This window comes from Bicyclus anynana, chromosome 25 (assembly GCF_947172395.1).
Source record: "Bicyclus anynana chromosome 25, ilBicAnyn1.1, whole genome shotgun sequence".
Classification (NCBI taxonomy): Eukaryota; Metazoa; Arthropoda; class Insecta; order Lepidoptera; family Nymphalidae; genus Bicyclus; species Bicyclus anynana.
In genome coordinates this window covers 3,337,583-3,357,544 of record NC_069107.1, presented here as the reverse complement: position 1 = coordinate 3,357,544, position 19,962 = coordinate 3,337,583, and the positions used below count along the sequence as shown (strand labels likewise).

General features: G+C 40.8%; 1 protein-coding gene across 26 annotated transcripts in view; it reads left to right on the top strand.

Moving 5' to 3' along the window:
• Positions 1 to 19,962, top strand: part of LOC112055922 (twitchin) — a 170,366-nt gene that overhangs the window by 105,000 nt on the left and 45,404 nt on the right. For all 26 annotated transcript variants that reach the window (XM_052889242.1, XM_052889267.1, XM_052889266.1 and 23 more), the window contains 22 exons: positions 251 to 411; positions 1,251 to 1,392; positions 1,749 to 1,857; positions 2,417 to 2,621; positions 3,261 to 3,528; positions 4,134 to 4,294; positions 4,890 to 5,034; positions 5,394 to 5,546; positions 6,424 to 6,552; positions 7,006 to 7,196; positions 7,408 to 7,522; positions 7,701 to 7,896; positions 8,309 to 8,527; positions 9,521 to 9,722; positions 10,399 to 10,543; positions 10,930 to 11,061; positions 11,638 to 11,851; positions 12,131 to 12,284; positions 12,616 to 12,852; positions 13,432 to 13,646; positions 13,859 to 14,078; positions 14,340 to 19,328. In XM_052889242.1, coding sequence (XP_052745202.1) covers positions 251 to 411; positions 1,251 to 1,392; positions 1,749 to 1,857; positions 2,417 to 2,621; positions 3,261 to 3,528; positions 4,134 to 4,294; positions 4,890 to 5,034; positions 5,394 to 5,546; positions 6,424 to 6,552; positions 7,006 to 7,196; positions 7,408 to 7,522; positions 7,701 to 7,896; positions 8,309 to 8,527; positions 9,521 to 9,722; positions 10,399 to 10,543; positions 10,930 to 11,061; positions 11,638 to 11,851; positions 12,131 to 12,284; positions 12,616 to 12,852; positions 13,432 to 13,646; positions 13,859 to 14,078; positions 14,340 to 19,328 — 8,702 coding nt within the window. The remainder of the gene's footprint in view (positions 1 to 250; positions 412 to 1,250; positions 1,393 to 1,748; positions 1,858 to 2,416; positions 2,622 to 3,260; positions 3,529 to 4,133; positions 4,295 to 4,889; positions 5,035 to 5,393; positions 5,547 to 6,423; positions 6,553 to 7,005; positions 7,197 to 7,407; positions 7,523 to 7,700; positions 7,897 to 8,308; positions 8,528 to 9,520; positions 9,723 to 10,398; positions 10,544 to 10,929; positions 11,062 to 11,637; positions 11,852 to 12,130; positions 12,285 to 12,615; positions 12,853 to 13,431; positions 13,647 to 13,858; positions 14,079 to 14,339; positions 19,329 to 19,962) is intronic.

Below are 19,962 nucleotides of genomic sequence, written 5' to 3'. Positions count from 1 at the left end.
TTATGTTTATAGGATGTACATTTTCGTCACTTACAATGTTGCAATCGAAACGAGCGACGTCACAGCGCTGTAACTTTACAGAATTTACGTACATGACTAAAACCTCCATCCAATTTGTAACTAAAATAAATTAAGGAATACATTACGCTCAACAAATAGTCCATATAACAGTCTAACCAACATTCTGTTGCAATCTTATTTTTTAACAAAATACTCCAATTTTCTTTCTGAGTTTTCGTTTTGCCCATAGGCGAACCAGACGCACCAGGCAAGCCAGAGTTCAAGGACTGGAGTGCGGATCACGTGGACCTCAAATGGGAGAAGCCCGCAAACGATGGAGGCGCTCCTATCACAGCGTATATCGTGGAAAAGAAAGACCGCGACACCGGCAAATGGGTGAAAGCTGCTGAGGTGAGTGTTACATAAGGTACAATTCAAAGTCTTATCTCATTCTCCTTACTGCAACCACTGGTTCAACAACGCACAAGGTTCAACAATACACTCAACACAAAAGGTTGTACAAAATTCCCATTTCATCGTGTTCCTAGTCCTAGTATTCGTACAGAACGTTTAGCGTTTTCTTTACCCGTACGCAATTCTAGGGTCTAGAATTCTACGAGTAGGTACTTGTATTCTGAAGTTAGTGTTTCCTGAATTTATATTACTGAGTTATCTATTACGATAGGTAACTTTGATAAAGAGTCAACAGGCATCTTCCTGGCAGGGTCATTGTTTATTTTATTTATTTATTATTCTACAAAATACATAATGAAATAGTTGGCACTAGGCACTCAGCTATTTGTTACCACAGAATACCGAGTTTGATTATAAAGACCGCCGCCTTCCCAATAACTTTGACAAACGTATAGTGGTGGACAATGTGAAGGAGCAAACAACCGTGCACCGCTGGTTGGACCTAGTAAAGTCACTCACGAGCCTTACCTTCCACTTATAACTGCTATCAGAAAAAGCAGAGGATCAAACACAAGAATAAGTGGAAAAAATAGTGCAGAACGCAACAAGGACAATGATATGTCGCCACGACCTTCAGCAGTGAAGACAATGACCAAGAGAAAGAAGTGATCATAAAAGAGTTTAACAATTATCATCGCATCCGCCAAACCGTGTGGTGGATCTAAGTTCCATAATATTTAAAAATTTAAAATAACTAAAGAGAGCTGACTTTATAGAAGGCTGTTAATATTATGCTGGTAATGATGATTGCAATAATTTCTTACTCCGTGTCACAGGTCCCCGGAAACAAAACAGAAGCCAAAATTCCAGACTTAATCGAAGGAAAGACTTACCAGTTCCGAGTGAAGGCAGTCAACAAGGCCGGCCCGGGCAAACCTTCCACAGCATCCGAGAATCTGCTTGCTAAGGATAGGTTTGGTAAGTTTATATTTATTACCGTACCGATATAAAAGGCCTTGCATGAAAACGAAAGTAGTCGCCACGTGAACGTTCGCGGGACCGAATCATCCCGGTTTACATTGATCGACATACGTCCGCGGGACCAAATATAGATATGCAAAAGATATTTTAAAATATATATATCTACTCTACAGTTACAAAAACAAACTGAAGTACTTTGGTAAAATGAATACTTTTATTGTATAACGTCATGTTTAATTACAAATTTCAATCAAGAATACCAAAATGTAATTAATACTTTATAGAAGCATTATGAGTTTTTAGTTCATTAGCTTTTAATAATTTCAATTAACAGAATAATATTTTTTTGTCAGCTGCGCCTAAGATCGACAGGACAAACATGCGCGACCTCACGCTGAAGGCTGGACAGAACATCAGGTTGGATATCAAGGTCACCGGTGAACCTCCACCGACAAAGACTTGGTAAGTATATTATGTTCATCGTTTTTATTCATTGGTTTAGTTATACTTTATGTAATACCTATAACTTCTTTAATTTACGTTTGGGGGTGATCTCCACAAATATACGATAGTTCTGCTTTTACTTATTAATACTATGACATTGCAAAAAAGTAGAACTAGGCGTTACTGAATTAAGCATTAACTGACTTTAACTAGAATTCGCAATAAATATACTTTTGATTTGATTTGTAGCACAATGCAGCACACTGAACTCTGAACAAATTTTCAATTGCTAGTCTTAGAATATGTCTGAAAAGATTTAAAAAAGTTAGTTAAGTTAGTTGTCTAAGGAAACAAGACTTGCTACTTTGGACAGTCCTTTTGGCTTTGGATAAAGGCATGTAAGGGATAAGGAGTATCAACAAGCAAGTTGCAGATAGTTTATAGACACAAACGCACTGTCTTCTTCTTGCCAATACATCCAAAGCCAAAATGGACGACCAGAAATAAATTGCCTACTGTGCATGACTGATTTACATAATCATATTTCAACAATCCCTTATCCTGTTTCTCCATCCAGGTTCCAAAACAAAGAGCGTCTGTCCACTCGTGATGACCTCTCCGTGGACGTGGAAGACTACAGGACGAAGCTGTCAGTGGTGATCGCGTCGCGCAAACACAGCGGCACTTATGTGTTGAAGGCTGAGAACAGCAGCGGCAAGGATGAGGCCACCATACAGATTATTGTCCTTGACGTGCCTGCTAAGCCAGAAGGACCATTGAAGGTAAATATTACTTTTAAAAGAACATTAGTCATATTACCTAAATATTCATTGGATGTTCTGTCAGAAACCGACCCAAAGTCGCACATATCACCTGCTTATGTTCTAACGACTGATTGCAAATCCAAAGTACAAAAAAAATATTCATACCCTTCAACTAAGCAAAAAGCTAATCTCATAATTAATATCGTTAATAGTCCATCGGCTGCAAACTTTACCGGTCTATAGCTCTCAAAGCTATTGAGAAATATATTATGGGCCCGTACAGTTAAGCGTTACTCAACTCTGCAGCGTTAAATTCCGCACCGTATAAATAAACATCTCAATTTGATCTGAAGTTGCTAAACTTAAAATTCAATATTAAGGGATGCCTATTACGGGCCTTATTGTCAATCCAATTATCCATTGAAACTATGTTGTTCAGTTTTGATGTCATGAAAGTAGCAATTCAAAAAGTTGACTATCTCTTTCAATTATACAACCTTCGAGTTTACCTAGCTTGACAGAAACGAAGCGATAATATCACCAACTCCAACTCTTGAAAATTGCTACACAGAATTTCTTAGCAACAAAACCCATTGCCTTATCATCACCTTTATCATTTATAATTCCGCTGTTTAATAAGTTCCTACTTCTTTTCAGATCTCGGACGTACACAAAGAAGGCTGTCAGCTTAAATGGAACGCACCATTGGACGATGGTGGTGCGCCCATCGATCACTACCTAGTCGAAAAACTGGACACGGAGACCGGAAGATGGTTACCGGCTCTCAAAACCAAAGAACCAAAGGCGGAAATAGAAAACCTGGTACCAGGACACGAGTACAAGTTTAGGGTTTCCGCTGTTAACAACGAAGGAGCTTCGGAGCCCTTAGAAGGCGAACAGTCTATTATTGCTAAGAATCCATTTGGTGAGTTATCAACATCACTGTCAACCTATTTACAAACGGCCTTCTACAAGGCCAGCCCCTATAGCCAAGTGGCGCGTCGATTCTCGTTCTACGATCGCAAACGCTTCGAAAACTAGAAAAATGTATGAGATTGACAGATCTTGATCACGTGACCTGTCGATAACAAATGTCATTTCCATACATTTATCTAATTTTCGAAGCGTTTGCGATCATAGAAAGAGAACTGTGTGCCTAGTGGGAGTTTCAATATTTTCATACTGTTACTATCACGTTGACGTTTACACAAATTTTATATGGAATTGAAACAGTTGTGCAGTAGTGCCAATAGATGGCGCTGTTGCAATTCCTTAGAAATTCGCGTTTACGTTACGTGACAGTAACAGTATCAAACTGCCACTAAACCCTCAGAAGTCCCACTTGGCTACTGTGGCAAGTCTCCCACCGTATAAAAGAGGGGGTTTACGTCACGCAGCTCTGATGCAATCTTTACCATTTAAGCAGCGTAACGGGAATAATTTTAATTTTGAGTAATTGCAATCAATAAAATAATGTTTTTTTTTAATTAAGTATTATTGCTATAATGAGTTGTTTGTTTGAATTCCCAGACGAACCCGGAAAACCGGGAACGCCAGAAGTTGTGGACTGGGACAAAGATCACGTGGACCTCAAATGGGAGAAACCGATCAAAGATGGCGGTGCCCCCATCACAGGATACATCATCGAGAAGAGGGAAGTTGGTTCTCCCAAATGGGTTAAGGCTTGTGAGGTAAGTCGCTTTGCAACTCTTCTGATTTTAAGATCTTGAAAATTTGTTATAAACCTTGAAAAATTGGTACCTATTCCTTGGGTTATAATAATCTTCATTAGACACCTTGTTCGATAGTTGAGAGGGAATATTTAATCCAAATTTATCAGACAGAAACATGTTATGTTGTAAGCTTAGCATCTTTTTGTAACGATTGATTTTAAGTGGTTTACTTAAAAGAGTTCCATGGTTTATTCTACCCGTTCCTCTGACGGTTCTACGCAGCATCATACCTTAAAGCGCTTGGCGCCACATATTTGCTGGTAGGATGGTAACTATACTCCGCGCCACGAAAGAAGTCTCGCGGCTAAAACCTGATCTAAAATTGACAGCGCCTTACATAAACGATAATAAGACCGCCATTACCAAATGGCAATGAGCACAATAGTCAGGATCGATTCCTACTACCAGACCAGACCTGAACCAATTTAGAAAACACAAAATCCTAAATTGACCGGAGCTGCCAATTGACTTCAGGACCTCTGCTTAAAACCATGATCACTAACTGCGCCATGTAAGTTGTCAAAAATTTTGATTGATTGTTGTGTTCAACCAGGTTGGACCAAACGACAACAACAAAGCAACAGTGCCGAACCTGGACGAGGGTACAGAGTATGAGTTCAGGGTGAAAGCGGTCAACGAAGCCGGACCAAGTGAACCTAGCGATGCCAGCAAGTCTGTCACTTGCAAGCCTAGGAAATGTAAGTGAAACGAATCAACAATTTTTAGTTAACCGCACTTTTGAAGGTCCAAATGAGTAGAATGATCTATAACAATAAATACATTTATTTTAAAGCTTAAACAGCTTATTTTTAGGAAAGTTTTATATTTGACTAGCAGTTGCCCAAGATTATAGATCCGTTTTTGGGTATAGGGTAACCCAAATCCGTACCATCAAGCGAGTCGCAGGTATTCGCTGGATGCAGGTGGCTCAGAATCATGATGTTTAGAAGTCCCAACAAAAGGCCTATGCTCTGCAGTGGACGTCCATCGGTTGATATGATTAATTGAAACTCGTACCAAGAGAGATAAACTGCCATTCATTTATATTTTCTTGCAGTGGCACCGAAGATCGACCGCCGTAACCTCCGCCCTATCAAAGTCCGAGAAGGCGAGCCGATCTCCCTCGATGTCAAGGTCACCGGGGAGCCCGCGCCTGACGTCACATGGACGCTGAACGGAAAATCCGTTAGCAGCGGCAATGGGCTCAAATGTAAGTTTATCCTTATACTAGCGGACGCTCGCGACTTCGTCCGCTCTACGACGTCCTATCCTATCGCAAAATCTTTTCTTAGAGGAGGTCTACTACATATGAACCTCCCTGTCAAATTTCAACTTTGTACGTCAAGCGATTGTTAAGATATCGTGAGTGACCTTTCGCTTTTTATTAAGGTTGGATGCTTAGGTACTTGTAAACTAGCTGACGCTCCATGATTGTATCCACGTATTTGCCACGAGTTTACGGGTATGAAATAAAGCCCATGACACTCGCAAGTAACGTGACTTTCTATGGGTGAAAGATTTTTAAAAATCCGATTAGTAGATCCAGAGATTATTACCTACATTATCACAGTCTCACAAAGGTACAGTATGTAGGTATAGGTTGGCAAGTTCGTTGTTAAGACACTCCCATGTTAAGCGGGCGACGCGGGAAAAGACTGCGCGGGTGTGAAATCGTGCGTGCGGGAAAGTGGTTGCATCAGTCGTGGATTTTTCATTCATCGCTACACGCCTCCCGGCCTGCGCAGTCCGTCGGGAGTGTTATGAACAAATTTGCCAAGCTACAATCCATCCATCCTCCATACTATCTTTTACAGAGTTTCATTACGTATGTTATAAATTCGAATAACTTACCTAGTCAGCAAAATCCATTTTTACTCATTTATGCTGATTTGGCAGATTAAAAGAAGTTTTTCCGAGCATATGAGCCAAAAATTAGTTTTCTCTAATGATAATTATCTCGTTTCCTTAATATAAATTATCTGGAATGGAAGGATCGAAAACACTTTTAAGTATTCTTCTACAAAATCTATGCAGCTTTATCATTTATATAAGCTTTATCTATAATTTGTGTTTTAATTTCTCATCAGTGATCAACGTTCCATACCTGAGCAAGTACCAACATTCCAGTCCTAGACGTAAGGACGCCGGCACGTACAAGATCCAAGCCATCAACAAGTATGGATCTGATACCGCTGAACTTGAAATTGAAGTTACATGTAAGTATGAATGCAGAGTTAAATATTATCTGTTGAGCACGAGTCACCTTTCAAAATGGGAGAGGTTAGGCCAATAGTCCACGCTGACTCAAAGCGGATTGGCAGACTTCACTCACGTAGAGAATTGAGAAAATACTCAGGTGGATCAGGTTTCCTCATGATTTTGTCCTTTACCGTTTGAGAGACGTGATATTTAATTTCTTATTATGCACATAACTGAAAAGTTGGAAGTCAACGTTCCGGACCGGATTTGGACTGTCAAGGCTCTCAAATATTATAAGTTGTTTAGAAACTTAAACAAGGTCTAAAAGACAAATTTAGCCTAAAGTTTGTCCTTAGTGTTGTTATTAACATTAAATTTGAAATAGGCACAAAAGATGACAAAGATTCACAATAATTTTGACGTATGATGCATGACTTTAATTTGCTTTAAACTAAATATGATTTTTGCAGCTAAACCTGATAAGCCGGAAGGCCCATTAGAAGTATCGGATATCCATAAAGATGGGTGCACACTGAAATGGAAGAGGCCGAAAGACGATGGCGGTGAACCGATCGAAGCGTACCTGGTTGAGAAGTACGACCCTGAAACAGGCGCCTGGGTTCCAGTTGGAAAGACCCTTGGAAATGTGCCTGAAATGGAGGCAAGTTATTTAGAATAATACTAATTTATTTTTTTATATTTATCACACAACACTGTAAAGAAATAAAGCTTTTAAAATCCAAATTGCATAAAAAATAAACCTGTATTTCAGACCGATGTCAAATCTCTTATTGCAAAGCAAGTCTTCTTCTTGAAGCTTTCTTACAAATTTTCTAAAATCTGGTCTCGTTAATTAGTTTCCTATATCTCAGGTCGACGGCTTAATACCTGGTCATGAATACAAGTTCCGTGTCAAAGCTGTGAACAAGGAAGGTGAATCCGAGCCATTGGAAACATTTGGCTCTATCGTTGCCAAAGATCCATTCAGTGAGTATTTTTTTTCTATTTATTAAAAAGAACTGCCTAGACAATACTCTGCTAGCCGAGTCAGTGGAATTTGCTTACTGATACACTTGAGTTTCAGAAGTGTTTGTATAGAAGTAACTAGGCTTTGTGCTAATGATGGTGTTGTCATTTTTAATCAACCTATTCATTCTGTCAACAGCTGTGCCAGAGGCTCCATCAGCTCCAGTGCCAGACGACTGGTCGGCCACTCACGTGGACCTCAAATGGGAGCCGCCAATATCGGACGGCGGGTCACCGATCATTGGCTATATTGTCGAGAAGAAGGACAAATACAGCCCGCTTTGGGAAAAGGCAGTGGAGACACACACGCCCACACCATCCGCTACGATCAATGGGTATAGTTTATTTTTTATAAAAATATATTTTTATTGTCAAGACAGTGGAAATGTGCTAAGTACCGCTAAGTAGAGGACATCCTAAGCACGTACTAAGCGCTTTGGTTCTTCAAATCTCATAATTATGCATTGCTAAAATCAGGAATGCCCTTCTAGCTCCATTATATTATATTCCATCTTCCTTACCAGCTTCAAGTCAAGAACGTATAGCAACGGCCCTCTGAGTCGAGTTCTGAATTTCACTGAAAACGCCGTTAGACTTTCTGTCTAACCATCTTTTGGCCCTCGGCCTCAACTCTAACAGAGATTTTGCGCCTGCTGTGTAAGATTTGCTCAGGTCCCATTAAATACAATATAATCCGAAAAAAATCTATTGAGTGTTAAGTTTAGTTAATGTACTTGTACATTATAGGTTGATCGAAGGAAATGAATACCAGTTCCGAGTGATTGCCATCAACAAAGCTGGTCAAAGCAAACCGTCCGAAGGCAGCAAGAACTTCGTGGCTAAGCCACGGTTCCTGGCGCCAAAGATCGACAGGAGACATCTCCGCGATGTGACACTGTCTGCTGGATCCACACTGAAGCTGGAGGCAGCCATCACTGGTGAACCTGCTCCTGCTGTGGAATGGAGGTGAGAATGTATAGATTTAGTATACGAGGTATATGGTATTAAGGCTATTATGATTAGAAGAGAAGAAAGAGAACGGCCTCCGTGACGCAGTGGTATGCGCGGTGGATTTACAAGACGGAGGTCCTGGGTTCGATCCCCGGCTGGGCAGATTGGGATTTTCTTAATTAGTCCAGGTCTGGCTGGTGGGAGGCTTCGGCCGTGGCTAGTTACCACCCTAACGGCAAAGACGTACCGCCAAGCGATTTAGCGTTCCGGTACGATGCCGTGTAGAAACCTAAAGAGGTGTGGATTTTCATCCTCCTCCTAACAAGTTAGCCCGATTCCATCTTACACTGCATCATCACTTACCATCAGTTGAGATTGTAGTCTAACTTGTAAGGGCTAACTTGTAAAGAATAAAAAAAAACCAATAAGGAATTTTAAAATAGATAATGTCAGCACAAAGTAATGCAAAACATTTCCGTGCTGACCGGGGAACTTTAAGGAACTGAAATCAGTTCAGTTGAGCGAGTCGTAATGCCCGTGAGTGATTGTTTTCTCCCCCTTACATGAAAGAGTGCATTCGTTCATTTGATGTGTAGTGACCTGTTTGTAACGAAATTCGTCTGGAAACTTATTACTGTCATTGTCAACCTCTGGGACCAAGCAGTGCCGCTGTAAGAGTATGGTTAACAATCCCAAAGCTTGAAGATTGGAAGGCGGTGTAAATATTGGTAGCTGCCAAAGACTTATCGCTTCCCTGTCTATTCTGAGCCGTTTCCGCTAAGCAATGTCGACGCTCCAGTCTTTCCACATAAGTAGGATTTTAGAATTCACCCCTACGCTTATCAAGAGTTGACTTATTCGAAGTGTGATGTGTTATTAAAGATATTTACTTCTATTCTTTTCATTATTTTATGGTTTTGTTACATGTTAAATTTTTTTAATCTTGTATCCTTTCACTAGACTCTACTTCTATTATGAATTTCAATTGACCAATCACACGTACTCCAGGTATCAGAACATGCCTCTCCGTGCATCCAAGGCGGTGACCATTGACAGTCCCGACTACTTCACGAAGCTGATCATCCGTCCCGTCAGGAGGGACGACTCGGGCGAGTACACCGTCTCCGCCGTCAACTCGAGCGGCAAAGACAGCGTCACCATCAACGTGGTGGTCACAGACAAGCCTGCCAAACCTGAGGGACCACTGCAGGTAATTATTATTTACTTATTATTTGAACGTAGATTTCACATTGTTTAAAAAAATAAGAAAAGCTCACAAAACAGTACCTAATGGTCCTTGGGCATAGAAAGTAAACATTATTTTATTCATGAGCATACTGTAAATCTCCTTGAAATGTGTGCTTTGCTATTTAGGCCCAGGTACAAATAAAACAATAAATATTCATGACGAAACTTCTCAAACTTTGTATATGACGTGGTGATATTCATGAAGAGTCGGATTATGTATGCGAATCTTGGTGGTGCGACGTTTCTGTTCCAAGGCATCTTCCAGACTTTGTGCACAAATATTTATTGTCCGAACTACAAAGAGTAGATTTTAAGTTAAGTTTACCTATTCTGAAAAAAAATAGGCTTTTAAGTTGTAAATTTTTTGTCCCACTTGCCATGAATAACACCACATGGACAAAATTTGAGAAGTTTTGTCATGAATACATATATTTTATTTGTACCTGGGCCTAAAATATATAGCAATTGTTGTTAATGTTTGAATCTTGTTGACTAAAACAGGAAAAAGAGAACCGAATACGAATATTTCAGTTGAAAACTTGAAAACTGTGTTATAAGTAAAATTTATTTAGATTTAAAGAAATACCAGATTAGGTATATTACCCAAAAATGTTACTATATTACTCAATTTCTTACAGATCTCAGACGTGCACAAAGATGGTGCGACGCTCAAATGGAAGAGGCCGAAGGACGACGGCGGCACTCCTATCGAGTACTACCAGGTCGACAAACTCGACACCGAGACTGGTGTCTGGGTGCCGTGTGCCCGGTCTGAGGAACCTAGTGAGTGTACTACAAGATACCCAGCAGTTTAGATCTTAATCCAGCAGGAATGCAGATATAAAATAATATAGCTTATGACACTTCCAAGTAAAGTGACTTTATTTTGGCAAAAAAATCAAAAATAAAAATATAAACCGTTTGAATAATTTTTTAATCGTTTATTTTAAACAAAACCTAACTTAACGAAATAATTAGACGTCTCACACTCTAAATAGAATACCTACTTATTTACTTACTTGACCACACCAGCTAAGCCTCCTTTGCAAGTATCCAAACGAGTAACTTCAAATCGGATAGTATTTTTACTGCACATCAGATTAAAGCATAGCTAATTTCTCCAATATAAAACTTATAACTATTTTAATCCATCTCCTTTATTTTTACAGGATGCGATGTAACAGGCTTGACTCCTGGCAAGGAGTACAAGTTCCGTGTATCCGCAGTCAATAGTGAAGGCGAATCTGAACCCCTTATATCGGAGGAGAAGATTGTCGCCAAGAATCCCTTCGACGAACCTGGTAAGACCTTTATTGTGTGACTGATCCCTGTCCTTTCTTTTCTTCCTTCTATTCTTTTATTTCGAGGGCACTGTTATACCCCAATAATAACAAATGTGAGATTATCTCGTACTGAGCGCATTATAAAATTTTCACATTCTTTTAACAATAGACATACTTTGTTCAAGGCAAGTACATCAGACCTCCTAGCAGGAGAGATATAAAATTGTATAGATTGGATGGAAAATCAGCAGATTCTGTCTTCCGAACTGCCTTTTGGTTCTTTTTCTATAATTGCGTTAGCGTTTGAAAAATAACAAATATATGGGAATGACAGGTTTCAATCGATTGATAGGATGATTACGGCACTTATCTGTAACCAGTGTAGTTTTTGAAGCTTTAGCGATTATTGAAAGAGAATGTATATGTAACATGGCTAGAGAGTCTAGTATTAAAGTCATTATAAACATAGGCATAACTTGAATTTTCAAAAATGTTCTGGTAACTAAGCCAACTTCAAATAAGCAACTTTGAATTTGAATTGTCCACCGGTTTTTGCGTCTGCGCCATAAAGAGTCAAAATTTCGTGTCCTTTAGGTGCACCAGGTACTCCGTCAGTCACAGACTGGGACAAAGACCACGTGGACCTCAAATGGTCACCGCCCAGAGAAGATGGCGGTGCTCCCATTGAGGGTTACATCGTGGAGAAGAAGGATAAGTTCGGAAACTGGGAGAAGGCACTTGAAGTGCCAGCAGATAAAACAACTTGCACCGTACCAGATTTGGTGGAAGGACAGACTTATGAGTTCCGGTAAGACATCAACTTGTTATTAATTTGATTTCTTACAAATACAAGATCTTTAACATTATTTACTTAAATTCTGCGTCAATAAAATTTAGAAGTTATGACATGTCACACATAGTATAGTAGTGTTAGTTTGATACCCTTTATTAGCTCCTCTGAGGACTGTGGTTCTGTAAAAAGTAAAAAAAAAATCCTAACATTTATGTACTAATAGTGGCTTTCTTTCTTTAGATCAAATAAATAATTGTAGCAACAGTTTTGTACACGTGTAATCTTTTCCAACAGTGTAAGGGCAGTAAACAAGGCCGGACCCGGTGTCCCAAGTGACAGTACCCATCCCATCGTGGCCAAGCCTAGAAACCTTGCACCTAAGATCGATAGGACAAACTTGATTGATATCAAGATCAAGGTTGGCCAGAAGTTCGGATTCGATGTCAAGGTGAGTACATTTAAAGGCAATCACTTTGGGCTATTTTGTATCAAGAGATAAAGTCAGAAATTAGGGCTACACTAATAGTATAAGTTATAAATCCAATAACAATACTAAGTTCTAAATTTATCTCTGGATAGTGATATTGTGTTAGTGATATTGTCATATTGACCAGTTTTGATCGGATAGTATTATTGTGAGGCGAGAGGGCACTACTATTTTTTTAATTTTGACAAAAAAAACACATTTCTTTTTAGTCCCAATTGACTTGAACTTGAGAATTTATGATTAGTTACCATTATTCGAGAGAATTTTATTTCATAGCCGTTTCATAAAATAGGTTACCGGTGAACCAATGCCAGAAACTAAATGGTTCCTCGGCAAAAGAGAAGTCAAGTCCGCTGGAGAGATGAAGGTCCAACACACAGACTATAACACTAAGATGAACTGCAAGGCTGCCAATAGATCTGATAGCGGAAGATACACAATCACAGCTGAGAACTCCAACGGCAAAGATGTGGCTGAGGTTGAGGTCATCGTGTTGAGTGCACCGAGTCCACCTGGAGGACCTCTCAAGGTTGGTTACTATTTGGTTTTTCATTAAGTGTACATCAAGTATTGATAGACGTTTTTTCTGAAATACTGAGTGAATTGAAGTTATCAAGCGGGTTGCAGGTAGTGGATGCAAGCGGCTCTAAATAGCGTTGCTTGGAAGTCCTTAAGATACCTATGTTTAACATTTCATCGGTAGATAATGATGATGATGATGAATTCAATTGTCTTATTTTCTTTTTTCGGATGTTCTTTAAAATACGTTTGAATAGAAGATAAATGATTTCGTACACTACAGTAAAATTTTCGGTTATGATCTTTTTTGTCATTTCATATTTGAATAATACAAAATGAAATAAGGAGTGTTAAAATACCAGTTTGTATCAATTAAATAAAAAAATAATACTTTAGGTAAAAAAAACCTGAAATTTTGAACCATTTTGCTTTGTTTGTTAGGAAAAAATAATGTGATACAGTTGATTTTAACCAAGCTTTTTAGTGAATAGTATTTTTGATCTTTTATTTTTAGAATTCTGTAGAAATCACTAAATATTTATATGAATCTTCTGTGTTCTGTTTAGGTAATCTTCTGTGTTCTGTTTAGGTATCTGACGTGCACGCAAACGGTGCGAAGCTCTCCTGGAACCCACCAGCTGATGACGGTGGTCAGCCTATAGAGAAGTATGTCGTGGAGCGTATGGATGAGGCCACGGGCAGATGGGTCAATGCTGGGGAGACTGATGGCCCTCAGACCAACCTCGCAGTGGACGGCTTGCAACCTGGACATAAGTACAAGTTCAGGGTCCGCGCTGTAAATAGGTGAGAAATTTATATAATCCATACTTTAACTAAGCACGGAAACTAAGCGTGTGAAACCGTGAGGCGTACTTAAACATGTAAAGAGAGTTTAGAGATGGATGAATTCATTAATTACTGAGATCTTGTTACATTAAAATCTTAACACAGGCAATCTTAGCAATTACGTTTTTACATGTTTTTAAATAATTAATTCAAATATTTTGAATTTCCAGACAAGGCAAATCCGATCCGCTCACCACACCGCACGCCACAGAAGCAAAGAATCCCTTCGACGTGGCCGGCAAACCTGGCACGCCTAGAGTCAAAGATTTCGACAAGGACTTCGTTGAACTGGAATGGACCAGGCCTGAAACAGATGGTGGTGCACCCATCACTGGATACGTTATTGAAAAGAAGGATCGCTTTGCACCCGATTGGGAAGAGTGTGCTCAGGTAAATATTCTTTTTAGATTGTGTCAGTCTTCTAAACATAAATACCGGTATAACTTTAAGAAATAGGTTGAATTTATCCGTTAAACTTTTTGTATTGTAGCGTATCTCAAGAATTATCAAATAAATTTATCGTTATCTAGATGAAAAATATGCATCTATTTATATATTAATATTTACTAAAACTCATTACTATTAATGATATAAAGCTGTGTTTATATCATTGATGCTAAAATGTTTGATTGATTGTTTTTTATGTTACAGATTGAAGGTGACGTCACATCCGGCAAAGTACCAGATCTCATTGAAGGAAATACGTACGAATTCCGCGTTCGTGCGATAAACAAGGCCGGAAAGGGTATTCCAAGCGACGGAACTGGACCACACCTGGCTAGACCCAAGAACCTTCCGCCCAAAATCGACAGAAACTTCATGTTTGATATCAAAATCAAGGTGGGACAGAACTTTGAACTTGATGTACCAGTTGCAGGAGAACCAACGCCAACCAAAGAATGGCTTAATGGAGATAACATGGTACTTAACACAGACAGAATCAAGATTGTCAACGACACCCATGCATCGAAAATCAGAGTTATTGACGCTAAACGTGCAGATTCTGGAGTTTATACTCTCAAAGCTAAAAACATCAATGGAACTGATTCTGCTACAGTCAAGATTGTAGTTATGGATGTTCCACTGCCACCAGAAGGTCCATTAAGGGTTGATGATATCACCAAAAATGGCTGCTCCCTTAGATGGAGGCCACCAAAAGATGACGGTGGAAGCGAAATCACTCATTACGTCGTCGAGAAGATGGACCAAGAGAACCTCCGCTGGGTTCCCGCTGGAGACGTACAAGGCTGTAATACTCGTATTGATCACCTTATTGAAGGTCACGACTATAATTTCCGCGTTCGTGCGGTCAACAGACATGGAGAATCTCAACCTCTTGTTGGTCACGAACCGATTACTGCTAAAGATCCTTATGGAACCCCAGACAAACCTGGTACCCCAGTTGCCAAAGATTGGGACAAAGATCACATGGACCTGGAATGGGTGCCACCAAAGAAGGATGGTGGTACTCCAATAACTGGCTACATTATTGAGGCCAAGAAGAAGTATGGTCCTTGGGAACTTGCTGCCACGGTACCAGGAAACCAAACCACTGCCACAGTTCCAGGATTACAAGAAGGAGAAGAATACGAATTTAGAGTCATTGCTGTAAACAAGGCTGGAAACGGTGAACCATCTGATGCATCTGCGTCGCAGGTAGCTAAGGCTAGGTTCTGTGCTCCTACCTTCGACAAAACGCTTCTTGCTGACAAGACTGTCAAAGCTGGACAAAGAATACAATATGAAATACCGATAGAAGCATCACCTAAGCCTACAGTTGAATGGCAGATCAACGGCAAACTCGTCCACCCATCCGACAGAATCGATATCCAAGTTTTACATAACAGGGTTATTCTTGACATTCCATTTTCCGTACGTTCCGACGGTGGCGTTTATAAATTAACCCTGAAGAACGATATTGGAGTTTGCTCAGCCAGTGCACAAGTTACTGTACTTGACAAACCTTCACGACCAGAGAAGCCTTTGGTTGTTTCTGACGTCACAAAGGACTCATGTTCATTATCATGGAAAGTACCTCTGGATGATGGTGGATCACCAATCTTACATTATGTTATCGAAAAAATGGATCTCTCTCGTGGTACTTGGTCAGATGCAGGAATGAGCACGTTCTTATCACACACAGTGACTAGATTAATACACATGAAGGAGTATTTGTTCAGAGTGAGTGCGGTTAATGCTATCGGTCAATCCGAGCCATTAGAATTAGATCGCGCTATTGTAGCGAAGAATGAGTTCGACGAACCTTCTGCTCCCGGTAAACCTGAGGCTACCGACTGGAGCAAGAACCACGTTGACTTGCAATGGACTCCACCTAAATCTGACGGTGGAGCTCCCATTACTGGCTTTATCATTCAAAAGAAAGAAAAGGGTAGCCCATACTGGGTCAACGCCGCTCACGTACCACCTGGCAAAAATAAGGCTACTGTGCCAGATCTGATTGAAGGCCAAGATTATGAATTCCGTGTTATTGCGGTCAATCAAGCTGGACAATCCGAGCCAAGTGAACCTTCGGATATTGTCACAGCTAAAGATAGATTTGTTGCACCTAAGATTCTTACACCACTTAAAGAGATTCGTATCAAAGCTGGTCTCATTTTCCATATTGATATCGATTTTATTGGAGAACCTATTCCTGAAGTGAAATGGACTTGCGATGGCAAATCAGTAACAACCAATGAAAGAACTACTGTTACGTCAGTTGGTCACCATACTATTGTTCACACCGTAAACTGCAAGAGATCAGATGCAGGCAAGTATCATATCTCTTTGAAGAACGATTCCGGATCCGATGAGGGTAGCTTTGATGTAATAGTACTTGACGTTCCTGGAGCACCACAACCTCCGTTCAAATATGAAGAAATCACTGCACAATCTGTTACTTTATCATGGAAACCACCTAAAGACAATGGTGGCAGTGAACTTACTGGTTACGTAATTGAAAAACGGGATTTGACGCATGGAGGTGGCTGGGTGCCAGCTGTCACATACATTAACCCGAAGTACAACCACGCCACAGTACCTAGACTTTCAGAAGGCACGAAATATGAATTTAGAGTATTCGCTGAAAACTTGCAAGGACGATCTGAACCATTAGTGACTGATAAACCAGTTGTTGCTAAGAACCAATACACAGTGCCCGGCAAACCAGGCAAGCCAGAACTCGTTTCTGCAGACAAAGACCACATTAAAATCAAATGGCCATCACCTATTTCGAACGGTGGATCTAGCATTATTGGTTACGATGTTGAAAGAAAAGATAAAGCTACCGGCCGCTGGATCAAACTTAACAGAGAACCTGTCAGAAACAACGAATATAACGATGACAGGGTCCAAGAGGGTCATCAATATGAATACAGAGTATCTGCAGTTAACGCTGCTGGACCTGGACAACCCTCTGATCCTTCTAATGTTATTATCGCTAAACCAATGAAGGAAAAACCGAAGTTGTGGTTAGACAGCCTTATCGGTCGCAAAATCAAGGTTAGGGCCGGCGAACCGATCAATATAAACATTCCAATTACCGGTGCCCCTACACCGACTATCACATGGGCTAAGGGATCCATCCCAGTTGTTCCTTCATATAGAATTACAGCTGAAACTAAACCTGAAGAAACCAAACTTAGTATTGAAAAATCAACTAGAGAAGATGCAGGAAAGTATACTATTACTGCAACTAACGAACATGGAAAAGATTCTGCTGATATTGAAGTTATTGTGGTTGACAAGCCTGGAATACCTAAGGGCCCACTGTCTTGCACGCCAGTAACTCACGACGCAATCAGCCTAACATGGATGCCACCCACTGATGATGGTGGCAGTGAAATTACCGGCTACGTTGTGGAAGTGGCTGAATTCGGTGTCAACGATTGGCGTACAGTCGCTGGATTCTGTCCAAAATGCTCATTTACTGTTAAGAATTTGACTGAAGGCAAAAAGTACGTCTTCAGAGTGCGCGCAGAAAACTTATACGGTGTATCTGAGCCACTAGAGAGCAAATCAATTGTTGCTAAATTGCCATTCGATCCACCAGATGCACCTGATACACCTAAGATCACAGGCTACAGCGCGAATAGCTGCTCTCTTGAATGGGAACCACCAGCGAACTGCGGTGGCAAACCTATCACAGGTTACAATCTCGAAAAGAGAGAACGTGGTGGTGAATGGATTAAGATCAATAACTATCCCACACCAAACACATGCTACACTGTCCAAGACTTACGTGAAGGAAACCGCTACGAATTCCGTGTCATTGCTGTCAATGAAGCCGGACCGGGCAAACCAAGTAAACCAACAGAACCCATTGTTGCTGAGACTCAAAGGCTCAAACCAAGCGCACCAGAGCCACCCAAACCGGATAGAGTTACAAAAGACTCTGTTACATTATCATGGAGGCCACCAAAGTCCGACGGTGGATCTAAGATCAAAGGCTACATTGTTCAACAGAAGGGTAAGGGAGATAAAGACTGGAAAGACGTCAATGATGTGCCAACCCCTGGTCTTATATACACTGTACCAAAACTTAAGGAAGGCGCAGAATATCAATTCCGAGTCATCGCTGTTAATGATATTGGCAAATCTGAACCTAGCAAACCCACAAGCGATATCACGATCGCTGAACAACCGAACAAGCCATGCATGGATCTCAGTGGTGTCCGAGATATTACTGTACGTGCTGGGGAAGACTTCTCTATTCACGTGCCGTACACCGGCTTCCCGCAACCGACTGCATCTTGGTTTGCTGACGACAAACAGCTCGACGTCGACGGAGACTCGAGGATATTCCAAAAGATCACACCCGACTCAGCATCGCTTGTCGTTAAAAACGCTAAGAGATCAGACGGTGGTCAATACCGTTTGCAGTTGCGCAACCCGTCTGGTTATGACACTGCCACTATTAACGTACGTGTCCTCGACAGACCTGGAAAACCAGAAAATTTGCGTGCAGAAGAGTTCGAGGGTGAAGCTCTTACGTTGTACTGGAACCCGCCCAAAGACAACGGCGGTGGCGACATTACAAACTACGTGGTCGAGAGGCGTGAAGCTCGCACGCCGACCTGGACTAAAGTCTCCGGCTACGTCACGACACCGTTCTTACGGGTGAAGAACTTGACAGTCGGCAAGAGTTACGAGTTCAGAGTGATGGCTGAGAACCAATACGGTCAATCCGAGCCAGCGCAGACTCTAGAGCCAATCAGAGCCAGGCATCCATTCGATCCGCCCAGCGCGCCTGGCACACCCACGTCTGTGGAAACAACGGAGTCTTCCATCACGGTCACGTGGACGAAACCGCGTACCGATGGAGGATCACCGATCACGGGCTACATTTTGGAGAAGAGGTTAATTACGGAGGACAAATGGACGAAGGCGTCCCACGCACACATTCCAAACACAACTTACAAAGTACAAGGGCTTATTGAGAACCATGAGTACGAGTTCCGCGTGTCTGCAGTCAATGCGGCAGGTCAGGGCCCGTACTCCCAAAGCTCGGACGCCATTCGCGCCTGCGCCCCACCGTCCGCTCCTCGCATCACGAGCGACCTCAGCCTCAGAGACATCACAGTCATTGCTGGCGAAGAGATCAAGATCACTGTACCGTTCACTGGAAACCCAAGACCAAAGGTGAGTTAACCTTATTAGCAACTAGCAGCCGCGCGCGATTTTGCCCGAAATTATTTTATCTACAAAAACCGCAGAAACCTTATATTTTTTTAGGTTGAAAAGTAGCTTATGGTCTGCTCTGAGGCTTTATTTATATCTGTACTAATTTGCATTCAAATCAAAGTTCAGTAGTTACGTTGTGAGGTAAAGGTAAAGGGATAGACAGAAAGACAGTCTGTATATGTCTGTCGTATTTATAATATTAGTTTGGATTTAAAACCGTTCTCGAATTTCGTCCGTACATTTTTCATTCTTTTGTTGATTTCTTTAATTTGTTAACCTTTTTATACCTTTACAAATAACGTTCCGTTTTATGGTACCCGCATTAAAGTTTAATTTAATTTAAACAATCCAGGAACTCAATTATACCATTATAAATTAGGTAAATACACTACATACATAGGGACACTAAAGACCTTGTTTCAGTATTTACGCGATAACTAAAACTCGTAACTCTCCAAAGAGTTATATTCATCGTAAACATGATTTATCAGTACCAAGTTTACTAATAACCGCACACCATAATGTATAATACCTAGTGGGTAGGTCGATTCCCCACCAACTGGTGGGTTGGTGGACTGACGACATCAAGTCG